General features: G+C 28.4%; 3 protein-coding genes across 4 annotated transcripts; 2 read left to right on the top strand and 1 right to left on the bottom strand.

The window, feature by feature from the left end:
- The first annotated feature begins 511 nt into the window (after positions 1 to 511).
- LOC119680269 (nucleolar protein 14 homolog) lies at positions 512 to 3,810 on the top strand. Its single transcript, XM_038093003.1, has 4 exons — positions 512 to 1,165; positions 1,225 to 1,716; positions 1,772 to 3,290; positions 3,351 to 3,810. The coding sequence occupies exons 1-4, from the start codon at positions 667 to 669 to the stop codon at positions 3,454 to 3,456; spliced, it is 2,616 nt and encodes an 871-aa protein (XP_037948931.1). The 5' UTR covers positions 512 to 666; the 3' UTR covers positions 3,457 to 3,810.
- Positions 3,811 to 3,995: 185 nt separating this feature from the next.
- On the bottom strand, positions 3,996 to 6,925 carry LOC119679412 (pyrroline-5-carboxylate reductase-like). The gene is made up of 5 exons (XM_038091757.1): positions 6,502 to 6,925; positions 6,372 to 6,442; positions 6,137 to 6,313; positions 4,263 to 4,680; positions 3,996 to 4,196 (listed from the first exon to the last, which is right to left on the bottom strand). The coding sequence occupies exons 1-5, from the start codon at positions 6,578 to 6,580 to the stop codon at positions 4,126 to 4,128; spliced, it is 816 nt and encodes a 271-aa protein (XP_037947685.1). The 5' UTR covers positions 6,581 to 6,925; the 3' UTR covers positions 3,996 to 4,125.
- A 2,130-nt stretch (positions 6,926 to 9,055) lies between these two features.
- Positions 9,056 to 15,134, top strand: LOC119679411 (ubiquitin-conjugating enzyme E2 J2-like). 2 transcript variants are annotated; one of them, XM_038091756.1, is made up of 4 exons: positions 9,056 to 9,085; positions 10,813 to 11,146; positions 11,220 to 11,290; positions 14,626 to 15,134. In XM_038091756.1, the coding sequence occupies exons 2-4, from the start codon at positions 10,840 to 10,842 to the stop codon at positions 15,070 to 15,072; spliced, it is 825 nt and encodes a 274-aa protein (XP_037947684.1). In that variant the 5' UTR covers positions 9,056 to 9,085; positions 10,813 to 10,839; the 3' UTR covers positions 15,073 to 15,134. The 2 variants fall into 2 exon arrangements, with proteins under 2 accessions (XP_037947684.1, XP_037947683.1); XM_038091755.1 differs by lacking the exon at positions 9,056 to 9,085 and adding an exon at positions 10,053 to 10,421.
- Positions 15,135 to 18,031: the final 2,897 nt, after the last annotated feature.

Here is an 18,031-nt window from a genome sequence, read left to right as displayed (position 1 = left end):
CACGAAAATTTGTGTGTTCCAGAAAATTTGTGTAAGAACGTGATCTGGCATATTATTTGTATACTCTACTCGCTCTTAGTTTGTACTCTACTCGTGTTTTACTCGAATTTTAGTACGAGTAGCTCGTACAACAGACCTAATATATCAAAAAAAATATTGAATATATAAATAGTATATTAATTACATATCAAATAAAAACAAAAATGTTATTAAATATTTGCCTCCTCAGTGCCTTTGTTTACAGCTCAGCTGTTGTTTGTTTACAAGTTAAATATAAAACATGTGACACATATTTTAATTTTGTTGATTTCCTTTGTGGGAAATTTTTTTTTAAAGGTTGCATTCAACATTTTTGCCTGAATTATAAGCTGAGTTATATGACAGTTTTGTATGATAAATCATCCTCATTAGTGGCTATAATGAACAAAACCGCCTAAATGAGACAGTGAGTATGTGCTGTAACTACCGAGAGCAATGCTCAGTTAAAATGTTAAATTGTTAAATTAACTATAAAATACAACCTTGCAATCCACCACGTGCAGTGTATGTAAGTATATTTCTGTGTAATTTGTTATTGTTGAAAATGCAGTAGCAGAGCTAGTGCTAGTTTGTGCACAATTTTTAAAATTTAGCAGAGAAAAAAGTATTTCATATAATAAATTAAAAATGGGCAAAGCTAAGAAGGCCAAAAAAGCTAATGCTGATTTCGTTTATGCAAAGAAATCGGCTGATAAGGTAAATCCGTTTGCCGTGGCAAAGCCTGCAACAAGTAAAAAATTGAATCCATTTGAAGTGCACATAAATCGAGAGAAATTTCACATATTGGGTCGCACCTGCAAACATGATAAAGGCTTGCCAGGAGTGTCACGTGCTAAGGCGATTAAAAAGCGGAGAGAAACTCTGGGAAAAGAGTATCAAGTGAAGCATAAAACGAATCAATTTCGCGACAGACGCATTGGAAAGCACCTCACTGCTGACGAAGTTGATGAAGATGTATTAAATGCCAGATTTGTAGCTGATAAAATGTCACAAATAAAACAAAACAAAGCATCACGGTTTAATCTTAATGATGATGAAGTGCTAACACATCGTGGGCAAACGTTGGAGGAAATTGAACAATTTCGTGATGATCGGTCAGATGATGAGGACAATGAAGGATTAGATGGTATTAAATTTTTATAATTTCTTGATACACAGATACTAAATTTATTGTATGTTGAACAGCTGATTTCACTGAAGCTGCACATTTTGGTGGTGAGGAAGGAGACAACAAAGACAGGAAAACTGCAATTGATGAAATGATATTGGAACAAAAGAAACGTAAAGCTGAATTAGCCAAAGAAAAAGATGAAGTTAATGAGTTAACAGATAAGTTGGATAATGATTATAAAGAAATGATGGGTTTATTGAATAAAGCGGGTAAGACTGAGTTAAACACCAAAAAAGTCACCGATGATTATGATAAAGCGTTGCGGGAAATGATATTTGAGCCAAGAGGCGTTGTAACAGATAAGTTATTATCTGAAGAGGAATTGGCTAAAAGAGAAAAGGAACGTTTACAAAAACTGGAAAAAGAGCGTTTGAAACGCATGCAGGCTGAAAATGAAGATGAAACACAGAAGAAGCCAAATCATCGTTCCGCTGATGCACTTGATGATGGTTATTTTGCTAATGATAATGACGAAGAAGACGGCACTTTAGCGTATACATTAGATGGTATATTATCATATATTTTATATAAAATTATGTTTTATAATTTCTTGTGTTATAGGTGAGTTGGGTACGCGGATAGATCATGAAACTTCAACATATAATGATATAAAAGTCAATGAAAATATTGAAAGCAATGCCGAAGCAACGGATAACAAAAATGAGGATGATAGTAATGAAGAAGATGAAGATGTCGATGATGAGGAAGATGACGAAAGTGATGCAGATACTGATGATTTGAGTGATTTAAAACAAACTGATTCTGAAGAAGAAAGTGAAAGTACACAAACAAAAAAAAATCAAACTAAAAAAAGTTTAGATCGAGTTGCTGAAAATGGGGAAAGTGAAAAAATTAATCAACTTAAACAAAACTTGGAAGTCGACTTACCTTTTACGGTAGATATGCCTACTACATATAAACAATTTAGTGCTTTAATCGGTAATCGGAAAGCTGCTGAGCAGGCTACTATAATCGAGCGTTTAATCAAATGCAATCATCCAAAACTAATTGGAGTTAATCGTGAGAATGTAGTCAAACTATTTGCTTTTTTGCTACAGTATATAAATGAAATGTTCGCCGACGCAACTCAGGACAACATAGCGACACAGTTCGCGATACTCGATAAATTAAATCCATATTTATATGATTTAGTGCACTTAAATCCAGAAAAAATGTCAGTTTTGTTATTCAATGTTATTAAAGAAAAATACGACGAATTTCGTAAGAATTCTAAAGTTTTCCCGGGTTTGGAAACAGCAATTTTCTTAAAATTAGTATCAAATTTCTACTCAACATCGGATTTTCGACACTGTATAGTAACACCATGTTACATTATTATACAGCACATATTATCAAAAGCTCGTGTGCGTACATGCCAGGATATATCTATAGGCTTATTTTTAGTAACCATTGCATTGGAATTTTCTCAACATTCTAAACGTTTTTTACCTGCTGTTTTCAATTATCTACTTGGTATGCTCTATCTAAGCATACCAAAGCGACCGGTTGAAGTATTCAAAATACTACCACCATTTCAAAGTTCTGGACCAATGAGCATCATATTGGCTATACCGAATGATTTAAAAGGTGAAAATATAACAGATGAAATGATGCTAAGCTTAGACTTGGTGACGACGACATTTTCAACTGAGTTTAAAATTCGTGCATTGAATACAACGCTTAAGTTAATAGAGGATGCCATAAATAATATAGGCGACACGATAGGATCAAACTATATAGCAGAGAAACTTTTAGAAATGTTAGAACGTCTACCGGTTAAATCATATCCTACTTTTGTTCATAAAAATTATGACTCGGTTATGGAAGCCGTAAAAGTTGTGGCTGGAAAGACTTTAACGAAAATTGTACCACCAGAGAAACGACCAAGAGCTTTACGTTTACTGGAACCACGAATTGAAACTGTATACGATGACAAACGACGACCTAAGCTGTCAAAGGAAAAAGAAGAAAGAGCTAAGCTTATGCATAAACTTAGACGAGAAACCAAAGGTGCAATACGTGAGATACGTAGAGATACAGAATTCATACAAAATATGCGCATACGACAACAGATACAAAGGTGCGTTAAATTAATTATATTTGTCATTAAAAAATTAATATAAAATTATTTATTTTACAGTGATAAGGAACGTCATGAGAAAGTTAAACGCATTTATCAAGAAGCTTCTGTACAACAAAGCGAACTTAATGAGTTATCGCGTGCTAAGAAAAAGAAGAAATTTTAAATGTACTGAACTAGGGTTAATTAAGATATATGTTTATGAGATAATTTAAATGATTATCAACTATAGATAATTTGAAATGATCAGAATAGAAAGAATGGAGAGATAAAGGATGGTTTCGGACGTTCACGATATTAGTTTTTGGAATTACAAAACTAGTTTCTAATTTATATACTAATTAAAATTAGTATATTTTCATACTAACAATATAATTATGCATTCATATTATGTTATAATCCAAGCTCAATTCTGTTAGAGTATTTATAAAGTAATTATTAAATAATTATCCTAACTCAGATCTGAAGAATTTTCTCCAGTAAGTAACAGTTATTGTTAGTACTTTTGCATAAGCTGCAAATCTCTTGTCTCCAAATTCTATTAATTTAATTATATATTATATTTATATTAGAAAAAATATATTTGTATAAAATATATTTATATATATGTAATATATTTAAATGTAGTTTATTGTAAAAATATAAATATGTAAAAATATTAAATAGAAAATTTTATTTCAAAAAATTTATATATTATGTATTGGATATATAATCTATATGTTTTTATTTATTTATATAAATGTAACCTATTTAACTCTAAATAACATATATTCACACGACGCATAACAGAGAAAACTATTTCTTATTTTAACATATTAATTTTTAGTCAAGAAAATTATTTTTCTGAAATTTGTCGACAACGCAACGTTGCAGCTTCTACTGCTCCAGCAACAGCTGCGCGGAAACCTACAAAAAATATTTATGTAAATTAAAGCTTAAATTAAAATAGAAATAAAATAGCAAAAATTATACCGGATAATTCTAAATGTCTCAGACCAGCTGCAGTTGAACCAGCAGGACTCGTTACATTATCTTTTAACACACCAGGATGATCTGCAGTTTCTCGTACAAGATGACCCGATCCCATTACAGTTTGTGCAGCTAGTCTATAAGCTAAATCACGTGGTAAACCCATATGTACACCGCCATCTGCTAAGGCTTCGATCATAACAAAAACATAAGCGGGTCCACTGCCACTTAAGGCAGTTATTGGGTCTAGTAAATTTTCATCAACTTGTTCACAAGTACCAATCGATTCGAGTAGTGCTTGTGTGGTTTTTGCATCTGTATCAGTGGCTTTAGTTCCACGTACATAAACCGAACATCCAGATTGTACTAATGCGGGAGTATTAGGCATAACACGTACAACGCGAGAATTTTGCGAAAGCCCCTGTCATGTAAAATTAAAAGAAAATCTCAATTGATGAAAGAGAACTCTACAAAGCTAAGTTTAGATTATAAAATTTGAATTCAATCTGAGTGAAATCTTAATTTTATGTTAAAACAAATAGTTCCGGAGGTCTATAAAATTGTAGGAGCTGGTTTAAAACTTGAGATTGAGACACTTATATTTAGAATAGGCACCCAGATGTAATGCTACGGTATATACTGCTTTTTTTTCGTGTTACAATTATTAACTTGTGTGATCTCTTGGAATAGTTAACTTCAGGAATTATTTTTTTGTCAACAGTTGCGTTTAATGCACAGTTTATAAAGGTTTCGAAAATTTTCAAGTAGATTGCAACATTAAAATTAAACTCTATCATGAGTTACGATTATAAATCTAATAAAAAATATAATAATATGTAGTTCGGTAATAGAATGACTATATCTATATGGACCTCTTTGGAATTCTATTATATTACAAAGTTTGTTCCTATTTGACCTTATGCCTCACTAGGGAAAACGGACATTTAAAATAGAAGATAATGTCTGTTCAAAAAAATGTGATCGTTAGATTATTTACATAAATAATAGTAGTCAATACATCTATTGAAAACGGAAAATGGCTGCCAGTGGAGCAGAACTCTGAACCCATATTAAATCTTCTTTTTAGTGTTAAAACCATTTCTAAATCAAACGCATTTAATCTTTCTAATGGATGTAAGAAGCTCACACATTGAGAAGTTCTTAATATCCATCGAAATCATAATCATCCGCCTTGTTATTCTATTGCTACCCAAACCCGGATACTAGATACTATTAGTATCCAGTACTATTAGTATAGTATCCAGTCTTTCAATTAGTAAAGACATCTTATTGTATTGTATCCAATTACTAATCAGGGATTGTATTAGATTCTAACTAATTCTACATTAAGTCTTTCGTTCAGTGAACTAACACTGAATATGACTGAAACAGTTCTAATGTATACACATTGTTATCAATTCCATTCTGATTTAGCAGCCACCAAAGCACTACACGCTAGTAGCTCGCTAGGAATATTGAAGAGAATTTTTAGAAAAATAATGCCTTGATTTGCTGTTGAAGTATCTGAGTTAATTTAGAGGTAGGCGCATTTTATTCCTTTAGAAATATTTTAAAAAAGCGGAGACCCCAATAGTGTAATTCTTTGCTTGAAAAACAGTCTGTGAAAGTAGAAGTCTTGTTAGAACTAGTAACTTTAGGAGGCTCAAAGAAATGTATATTGGTATTTGCTTAACTTACACGATATTAATAATAAAATCACAACGATATAAAAATAAAGTAGATAATTCTAATAACACACTATGTTAGTATTGGACTAAAGGAAATCTTTGGTGTGGAATAAAATTTCAATTCCAGAGGCTACACTTATACTTATTAAGTTCCATTTTTCACTTCATTTAAGGCATTTTGATTTTTACCTGTTCCAAAGTTTTAAGTGTAACGCCCATCGCTACCGACACGAATAGTTTGTCATCACTTTTAGATTTTATCTCTGTTAACACTTTTGGAACAACTTGCGGTTTTACAGATATAAAAACAACATCAGATTTCTGCACAACAGGTATATTTTCCACTAAAGTTTCAACACCGATGTTCTGTAATATAGACATTTCTTATTAAGGGTTAGATAAGATATTATATATTAATTTGAACCTTAAATGAATCCAGTGAAGCTTTATCTGCTGGATGTACACTAGCCATAATATTTTCAGCTTTTGTTAGACCTAAGAAATAGGTGATATACTCATACATAAACTGAAGAAAACTATAACTATTTTATTACCAGCAGCTATAAAGCCCTTGGCCATAGCTTGCGCAATTTTTCCACCTCCCAAAAAACCAATTCGTCCGATTTGATTCATTTTATTTCTTATACTTTTGGCTTGTTAGTGTTTTTACTTCGGACACCAATTGATCACTAATGCAGTCTTTGAACTCATGTCTCGAATACAACATGAAACGTAGTACTTCGTAGTCTAGATAAGCCTTTGCTTCTCGTAGAACCATCAGTGCTTTACAGCAAAGCTATCGGGGCAAGTGAATTATGTCGATTGTGCTTGTATTGTGTTGGCTGCGTGAAGAGCGAACCGCATCTTATCAGTTACAACTGTTTTTTTTTATTTGTTGACTGGAAAAATATCAATTTAAATTCAATACATTTTGTAAACATTGTGATAAGGAATCAAAATCGAAACTTTGATGAATGACGTAAAGAAAGGTGTTTTCAGTTCAATTTTTCATGCTTTCTGTATGTCTATAATCGCTTGCTAATTTGGGTCACTGAAATGAGATAAGTGCATCAGAGTCCAAATTTGCTGCATTCAAATTAATAAATATAAAAATTTTAATCTTTCTAAAGAACTCCCACAACGGCATTATAATAAAATAATCTTAAAAATAATGCAACAAATTTTTCCTTGATTCGTCTAGAAGGTCTGATAAGGTAAAGGTTACATTGACGATTTGCTACTGCTATTAGACATAGAGAGAACACGCAAGATTTTCTGAGTATAACCAGTAAAGTAGTTCACAATATTAACTGGATCAAAAATGCAAAAATGTGTGCCAATAACTTGCTGAGATTGAGGGAATTAAGCAATACGAGATTCAAAAATATAAAGCTTCGCTTTCTACAAGTTCATCGCTGCTATTTGTATTTTGGACCAGGCATAGAGAGAGGACTTCAAATATTAAATTATTATTTGTCTCTCATATCTATCTATGTTTCTAAATTATTAAATTCATTTAAGCTTGCCATATGTAGTAATGGAAGATCGTAATTAAACTTACTGTTAGCTGAAGATAAAGTTGTCCCTATTTTCAGACCACTGCCTGAAATGGCGTAAAGTTTACATAAACTAACAAAAAATAGGAAAAATTGCGATATTCTTATAGTAATCTGTATATATCATAACATATTCTATATTCTTACGGCGAATTCAATAGCATATATGTTTTACAATTTGATAAAAACATCAGTTTTAGAATATTGAACAATTGTCGTGGAAGAGCAAGTAACTTATACATGATACTATATACTACACTGACCTAAGTTTGAATTAAGTCAGCAAACTAAGGTTTGTATTGAGACTTAAAATACAACTATGACATCGGTCCTGTCTTATAGATATTTTTGACTAGAAGCAAGGGACATTATATTGGCAAGATTGTTAATACAATATGTCTTAGCAAATTTAAATTTTTATAAAAAAGCACTTATATTTATATATATCAGGATCGCATTAAAAAATATATTAGTAATAGCAATTAAAAAAAAAAAGAAAGACAACCGACTGAGAAAAACCAAAATGCCGTGAAAATTGATAAAATAAATTATATATTCTAATATATAATATATTCCTTATACAAATATAACTCTTTGTTTTTATAAACTATTTTCGAAGTTAAAAATATATTATTCTGACAAAATGAACATAACGCAGTAACCATACGTTATGGTTATAATAATAATAATTTATTATTAACAAACTAGCATTGATTTACATGCTATATCAGTTTATATATAAATTATAGTCTTCATATATTTAAATATAAATTGTAAAAAATTAAAAAAATTGTAAAATCAGTAAAAATAAACTAGTATCAGCTTTTTTGAAGTTAAGTCTTGTTTTTTTAACTAGAATTAGTGTGTAAAATATTCTATTATAAGTTTTTTTTGTTAAAATTAATACACATAGTACAAAATTAGACTAGAGAGGTAAATACAATAAAGTTGGTAACATATGTAAATAATATTTTTCGATTTTTGTATTTCTCGACAAACATTTAAATAACACTTATCGTTTTAGTGTTCAAAATCTAATATTATGTTATTCTCTCATAAAATAGAAGAATAACATAACATAAATAAATTCTTTTCAATATCATGCTCGAAATAAATTAATAGCGGTATTCAGATGATGTTCGGTAAATCGGTAATTAGTTTAGTAATAAAATGGTAAATATCTGAATGTATTTTTTTAACAGCCAGACTAATTATAGACTAATTATTAATATCCATTTCACAAGGAAAATTGAAAAATTTTATCTATATGTATAAATTTATTTCAATTTTTATTGCGAAATTAATGTTAGTAGATTTTAGGTAAAATTATTAAATAAAACTACTAAAATAGCTTATTTTCAAAGAAAAATACCAAGAAAATTCACAAAAATATTTCAAATTCCATTTAAACTTACTCCATTATTTAATTTTATATTCCTATTAATATTTCTATATTTATCACAATTTCAAAAACTTCTTATATTAAATTAAATATAAATTTTCTATAATACTTTTCAGAAATTTTGCAAATAAGCAAGAAATATTTAAAAAACTAAGTGGAAAAACGAAATTTAAAATTACAGTAAGACTTCTTCGATTACTTAATATTTTATTTTTTTCAATATTTCTATCTTTATTACATTTTCAAACTTTTCAAATTTTAAATTAAATTAACATTTTCTATAACATTTCATAGAAAATGAAATTGCATTTCAAAAAAAAAAAAACAGTTTCAGCTGTTTCGCGTTGTACAAAAACAAATCCAAACACAATTTTGTCACATTAACAATAAACTGAACACGTTTGAATATCTTTAATATATTGTTTAATGGCGTTTTCGATTTGTAAATCTGAATTCGATTTAGATTTACTCTCTATCTATCAAATTTTGTTGCCAATTAAACATTTTTATAACGTTTTCGATTGTTAAATCTTGAGTGAATCTCGATTTACTCTGGATCTATTAGGTTTTGTTGTTCAGTCGAACATTTTTTATAATAATCTAATATTTTTTTGATAGTCTTGAAACGAAGTCTAAAATTTAGAGAAATTTCCGATGTGACTATTTGAAATATAAATTTTAAGCAAAAGATAAAGTTGAGTTAACGAAAAAGTGATTTTTTTTTTAAGTAAATGTCAGTGACAGTTGACTTTAATAAAACCGGGAAAACATTTTGAAAGTAGCGCAAATTTTTAAGTTTGATTATAGAGAAAAATAAATAAAATAGAGTGAAATATATTAATTCACATTTATAGTTACAATAATCAACCTTTAAAATATCCCAGATAAAAATGGTGTTTGCAGCACGTAATAAACATTCGATTTGTAAACAAAAAATATATAATTTTCTTAACTTGGGGCAGTATGAACACTTTTCAAATTAACTTATTTTCATTTAAACGAAATAAAGGAATTTTGGTTGCCTGATCAAAAATGAAAATTGTACTTAAAATGAATTTCAATTAAATGGCATAAATGTGTATAGTCAAACGAATTTAAAGTTATCACGTCAGAATGAAAACTTATAACAACCCTGTTCATTTATCAACTTAATCTCTTTGTTATCGATAGCAGCTCATATGCATTTATAATAAGAAGGCAGTAATAAGGGTCGAGTTATTTTAATTTAGGAAGTTATGCTTATCATATCAATCTGTGTTTGTTATTATTACTTAGACAGTAATAAAGTCAATGGGATTAAAAAAAATTTAAATCATTGAACTAAATTGCAACATTTTGTGCTAACATAAAAAACAACAAATCGTGTAAAAACACATCATTGTTTTGTGCTAAGCAAATTTTGACTTAAGGTTTTGTTTAGCGAAGTGACGTAGAAAGAAAGTGTCAAAAATTGGATTAATATTGTCAACAAATAATTTTGTTAATTTATTTTACATCGACAAACAACACATTTTTGGTAAGAGACTTGTGTTATTGGTGTTGTAATAAAATTTATTAAAACCTTAACTAATTAGGTAATTTCAAGTGAACACATCTGCCGACTTAACAATAATAACATAAGTGAAATAAAAAAAATGAAAAACTTTGTGATTTAAGTTTATTAAAAAACCGTAGTTTTTTTTGTTTAAACATTATTGTTTAAATAAAAAAAACTTAAAATTTACTTGCGAATACTCTAATTGACCTTGTAAAGTTGTAAAAATTGACAATTAATTTGTAAAGAGAAAAAAGTGTGCGTGTGTGTGTGTTTTCATTTTTATGCAAAATCTAATAGCAACAACAACAATGATGTAAATAAATTTAATTCAAATGCGTGTTTTTTTTGTTTTTCCACTTTTTGTTTGCAGTCTGTAAAATTAATTAAGTATTCAGTAATGGAAGTTAAGAAAATTTCATCTACTGGCGGTCGTAAGCAACCAACTGCTATATCTCGCATGAAACAGGATTATATGCGTCTTAAGCGTGATCCTTTGCCTTATATCACAGCCGAGCCTTTGCCCAATAATTTGCTAGAGTGGCATTACTGTGTCAAAGGGCCAGAGGATACACCATATCAAGGTGGTTATTACCATGGCACATTGCTGTTTCCCCGTGAGTTTCCTTTCAAGCCGCCTTCCATATTTATGATCACACCAAATGGTCGTTTCAGAACAAACACAAGGTTATGCTTAAGTATTTCAGGTATATTTGAATATTTCAATTATAATATAAGTAATAAAATAAATAGTATAAATAAATTACTTTTTTATTATAGATTACCATCCTGATACCTGGAACCCTACTTGGTGTGTCGGCACAATATTAACAGGACTCCTAAGTTTTATGGTAATTAAAATAAGATATTATTAGATATATACGATTAAAAGTATTTGTCTTTAGCACCAATACAAACAAATAGTATAGTTTCTTGAAAAACTTCATAAGGTCTTTTATAATTCTTTCTGAAACAGTTCACTAAAGTATCTCAATGCAGAAAGTGCTGCTTTCAAACTTATATATATCAATGATTCATTGAATAGTATTACCTCTATATACCTAAGATTGTAAGGAAATTAAGTTATATCTAATATATACCACTTTCACAAGACTGTATAGTTCAATAACGTTTTTATAAGTTTTTTTAGGGTATTTTGTTTAGATAAGGGATAGAATAAGTGCATAATCGTCAACTTGAGCGACTGATATATATTTATATAAATGCATATACTATTAACATTTTCTTAAAATATAAATTCAATTTAAGTGGAGATATATTTAAGAAATTTTTTGAAATTATTCTTTCAGTTTAATTTTATAAACATATTTCAATATTATTTCTTTGTCTTTGTTTATGCTTATTTCGTAGACGTAAACAAAAATCTGACTAATAATAATTTTTATTGGATTTTCTTAGCAAAATAATTGCTTTTTTTTCTAAGCACGTCTTAAATCTGTTTTCTGTTTATATTAAAACATTACAATATCTTTATTAGTATTAAGTTTCTGAGTTAATAATGAGTTGTTGATTCATTCTTATAAACAAATGTCTATTACATAAATAAATGTCTATATATATATATATATATATATATATATATATATATATATATATATATATATACAAAGAATTTATTTTATAGTGAATTCAATTTGAAAAATTAATAGCTTAACTAAAAAATTCTTTAGCATTTTGCAATTGCATTGGAACACATTTATTTTTAGTTAAGTTATTTTAGTTATGTAAAAGATAAATAATTTTTCTAGATATATAATATTATACAAATGAGAATTGAGCAAACTGTTTTAATTCACTTAACATTTGTTTTTATATCTATGAAATTGCAAACTTCCAATAAGTGGAGTTCTTGCCATTTTTAATTAAAATTTGATTATTTTGTTATTGTTACTGTTGCAAAGAGTTTTAGAAAACTTGATTAGCATATGATGGCATGAAAAAGAATGATTTTTTTCACTATAGATAGTTTGGATCATTTTCTTTGAATTTATTTTTATAATATTCTATATGTGAGGATCTATTCTATACTATAGTTAACTATAGACTATGTTAATAATATCGATTAGTTGTAGTTCACCCTGAGAAAGAAGTCAAACAAACTTCAAAACGTCGGTGATAATTATATAGATATATAATATTATACAAATGAGAATAGAGCAAACTGTTTTAATTCACTTAACATTTGTTTTTATATCTATGAAATTGCAAACTTCCAATAAGTGGAGTTCTTACCATTTTTAATTAAAATTTGATTATTTTGTTATTGTTACTGTTGCAAACAGTTTTAGAAAACTTGATTAGCATATGATGGCATGAAAAAGAATGATTTTTTTCACTATAGATAGTTTGGATCATTTTCTTTGAATTTATTTTTATAATATTCTATATGTGAGGATCTATTCTATACTATAGTTAACTATAAACTATGTTAATAATATCGATTAGTTGTAGTTCACCCTGAGAAAGAAGTCAAACAAACTTCAAAACGTCGGTGATAATTATATAGATATATAATATTATACAAATGAGAATTGAGCAAACTGTTTTAATTCACTTAACATTTGCTTTTATATCTATGAAATTGCAAACTTCCAATAAGTGGAGTTCTTGTCATTTTTAATTAAAATTTGATTATTTTGTTATTGTTACTGTTGCAAACAGTTTTAGAAAACTTGATTAGCATATGATGGCATGAAAAAGGAATGATTCTTTTCACTACAGGTAGTTTGGATCATTTTCTTTGAATTTATTTTTATAATATTCTATATGTGAGGATCTATTCTATACTATAGTTAATTAGTCTATACTATAATTAGTTAGTTTATAGAACTATGTTAATAATATAGAGTAGTTTTAGTTCACCCTGAAGAAGTCAAATGAATTTCAAAACGTCGGCGATAATTATATAGACTACTATACATATAATAAAATAATAATATAAGAATAAAAACTAATCTATAAGCTTTTATTTTATCAATTGAAAATATATTGATAATATTTAATACCATGTTTAAGACATAATATAAGCCCAGTAGAAATCATTTATTATTTGATCGATATAGCAGTTTATTTACACTTATTTTGGTTTCATTTTACAGAACCCCTTAGACAGTATAGTTACTCATACGACGAGAGAAGAACCCGGTTTAAAAGGATATGACTGACCTTTAAGTCAAGAGCTATTCTAACTTACTTTAGAAATTATATATTTAATTTGTAGTTATATGTGTTTAAGCAATATTAAAAAAGATTTATTAACTTATGGTTAGTCTCTAGGAAATGGAAAAAAACTGAATTTGCAGACTATTAGCTTAATAGTGTAGGTCAACGTCAAACAAAACAATTTTTTATCCTTGCAAAGAGAATAATATATTAAATATATCAAAAATTATTACTTCAATAGTTAACTTCTTATGGTCTGCTATAAGAAGGTAAATAAATAGATAATAACTTCAATAATTATTACAAAATCTTGTTAAGAGGTAAAAGTCTGCTAATATCCTTAATATAAATAATAAACTAAAAGTAAACAGGTAGCCAAGGATTGAACGTCAGCTTTTTGATTTATATCTTTAATAGACCTCTATTTATAAAAATAACTCGATTCTATGTTCAATCTGTAAGTTTTCAGTGTCTGTTGTTGGAATCTATAAAGAAACCCCACTAGAAGGCAAAGTCAGCACATCATATTGTGTACAAATTGGGATATAATTTATGAAGAATAACTGGATAATGGTTAAATGGAATGGTTAGAAAGTTGTTAAAAGTTGGGATTGAGTTAAAAATTTATCAAACAGAGGGAACCTTTTATTTCATTAGATTGGATTCACAGGTCAAATGGTTTCAAAAGTAATATTTTTGTAAATTTTATAATTCCTGGAATCACTGTTTTTTTTTATTATACGTGACCTAAATCTACATCGATAAGAAGCTTTTTCGTTTTGTTCAGTTATATGATATTCGTTTCGTCATGCATAGTAAGTGTATTAAATGAACTTTGCACGATCAAGATATACTTCTACCAGTGTGATAGAATTAAAGAAGCAACAATTGCTAAGTAATTATTAACATACGTTTTTTTGGTGTGATATCATGCAATAGTTTTATTAAAAATATAATGTATATTCTCTCCACAAATTACTAATATATTATTTTTAAATTATAGATTGAAACAACACCTACACTTGGGGCAATCGAATCTTCAACTTATGAGAAACAGCAATATGCTAAGAAATCGTTGGCATTTAATTTGAAGAACGAGCACTTTCGTGAACTGTTTCCTGAGATTTGTGATGAAATAACGAAAAGATTGCAAAAACATCAACCAACCACCACAGGTGCTGCTGCAACGATCACAAATGGAACAGTTTCCAATAATAACGATGCTGAATCTGACAAAGATTTGATTGTTGCAAATGTCGCTAATGGTGAACTTGTCAATAAAAACGCCCACAATGTCGACAACGAAAACAAAGCTAACGCCGGTACGAAAGGTTTTTTCCATACATATATTAATTGGCAAACAATTTATTCAAATTTAGTTATAGTTATTAGTTTTTGTATATTCGCATTAATTGTGAATTATGTTCTTAAGAATCTAAATCAGGAATAGGATTACGTTTTTCTATAACTATCTAGGATTACGTTGTTCCATATAACTATCAGAATGTTCTACTAAACTAAATTCATATGTGAGATAATCCTACACGCTTATAATATATTTACAATTATTTTCAATAAAATTTCATAAAAGCTGAATACAATAAATTATTCGTATTATGTATTATGTATAATATATATAACATATATTATATATATATGTAAATATATTTACATATGTTAGCATTATTATTATTTTGTAAATATCTTAAAAATAAAAATAAACAATTTCTGTTTTATATTATTTTGTTACACAAAAACAAAGATGAAAAATATTTATATTATATTTTAATTAAATTTTATTATTAAATAAAATAAAATAAATTATTTATAAGAGCAAATATATTTGTATGTAAAATATGATTATACGTCAATTTTGGAGATAAATTTGAAAAATATAAAAATGAATTTCTTTATGTTATGGGTATATAGCAAATGATTGTGGTTGTGAAGTTAGCACAAGTGCACACCACAGGAATTTCAAATAAATGTCATGATTAGTATATTAACTGAAACGAGTGTCCTAACCACGTTATGGTTTTCCAATCAATGCTGACTATATTAATATTTGGAGTAAATCATAATGCAGCAATTACGGGTCTAGCAAAGTCACTACGAGGTGGAATATCTTAAAACAAGAAGACTAAGGTGGGGTAACGCAATGAACCCATAGGCGATCATCCAAAGAGTCGCTTGCAGACTTGTCCAGCATGAATCTACCTATGTGTCAGAATACCTGGCATTAATAAATAAAATTACTTACTGTGTAAAAGAATATTACTTGAACCTTCGATAATAATTCTTCACCTTACGATAATATTACTTGAACTTATAAAATACTACTTGACCTTACGATATTACTTGAATTTACGATATATGTTCATAATGTAAATATAGGAATTAATTTCTTTTAAGAATTGCTTTACTTTGTCAATGGGTTCAGTTTAAGTTGAAATCGTAAATACCCAAATATTATAAGATTTTCGTTTAATAAATGCAATCAGCTTTAGAATGTTTTTAAAGATGGAGTACCAATCTCCATCGCAATTAAATGGAGCTATTATGATTACAAATATTAGGAACCGGTAACGTAATACAATATTTCTTGAGATTAAATCCAATAAAGAAACCTGTTAGAACCACTAATTTTGAAATGTCTGATATTGAAGATGGTAGGGAAAACATTGATATAGGATATGAACTATATCTGCTACAATCGATATCTTCAAAGCATCTGATACTGAAGATGACATTGTTCTGTATGAAAATAATTAATTAGTCACGTCTATGACTTATTTAATTAATTAGATATTTTTTAGTTGAAAGTAGAATTTCCATTAAGCTCAATATTTAAAAAAGTTCAATTAAAAAAATGTTAGTTCATGGAAAAAGTATTATCTTTGCTAGTTTTTATATTAATGGGGGGTGTAATACGGTTTGTAAAATTGCAAAATTTTAGGTTAATAAGTAGGTTTACTCTACTTTATCACTATGTATTTTAAATTTAAATTAAATTAAATTTAATTTAAATTTAAGACAATCTTACACAACAATTTGAAACTATATGTTAATGGGACCAAGATCAGAACTAAGTGCTAGATCTGTATCTTTATTGGAGCTTGAACATAAAGGTAGAGTATTCATAACAGAATAGTTTGCTTTGCTAAGCAGTATATAAATCAGTTAATTGGGAGTTAGAACTTTAAAGCTAGTATTATAATTATTATTTCTTCGGTGTATTTAGGTAAAGCCACCGTTCTTAGTAAGACCATAGGGCGGAGACGAAGTTTTTCTACAATTGTCTATCAAGAGGTAGTAATAAAGCTAGTATACAGCTATATTAATTAGGAAAAAAATGTTAAAAGTTATTTCGCATTGGAAGTTATAGTTGATCGATATTTGACCATCATCCAAATATCAATAGTAACACAACAGATAATATTTAGTGAAATACAATGCTTAGTTGATTCGAAATTTGTTTGGTAATCAGTTGGGTTTGGTCACGAATAGGTCAGAAAACGCTGTTTAAACAAATTCAAAGAAGAAAGCGGCGCTGGGTTTTTTATACATTAGGAACAGATCATATCAGAACATATTACGAACAAATCAGAACTGCATTGAAATAAACTACACAAGAATCACAAGAATATTTCCTAGATTTTTGATCCAAAAACCAGGTTTTTGGGTGATCTAAAAACTCTAGGAGGTGTACGGTTTGATGTGAGTTATGGAAGCAATGTGAGACGGTTCAATTCTGAGACGGACCAATTCTTAGTTCGCTGAAAACATCAAATTAAAGCCCTATCCTCCCTATGAGGGGTCTATTTTGGTCTCTATATTTTGATACAGACGTTTATCATTGATATGTGGAAAGTATATCACATGAATAGCAAGACAGTTGTTAATACAATTTATTCTAAAATAAGTTGACTTATTAGTTTGACCAAAATAAGGACTTTAATATTTTTGTTTGATGAGCAGTAAAAATGCAATCAAATGTCATTAAAGCTAACACATTAAAAATGTAATTCGAAACTAATTACAAACAAAAAACTGTTAATTTGGTATTAAAATTTTTGTTGACAAAATAACGAGGAAGTAACGAAGTTGCATCAAAAGTTTGACCAAAATTTGTTTTCCACTTTTTGGGATTCTAACTTTTCGGAGAGTTTTTGTTTGTACTGCTGATTATTTTGTTAAACTTTCTAAGCTAATTTCAGTAACCAACAACAAATGGAAAATAGAGAAAGGTCCAATAACAAAAATTGCTACAACTTTAGAGGTCGCCTTTTTGTTTATCCTACAAATGGGGCTTCCAACAGTAGTCATAATATTGTACTTGTATCTACAAACACAATAAACGATTATACGGAGTGTATTTATGGACTACAGTACAGATACGGTATATTTAT

Source organism: Teleopsis dalmanni, chromosome 2 (assembly GCF_002237135.1).
Source record: "Teleopsis dalmanni isolate 2A chromosome 2, ASM223713v2, whole genome shotgun sequence".
NCBI lineage: Eukaryota > Metazoa > Arthropoda > Insecta > Diptera > Diopsidae > Teleopsis > Teleopsis dalmanni.
This window is presented reverse-complemented; position numbering and strand designations above follow the sequence as displayed.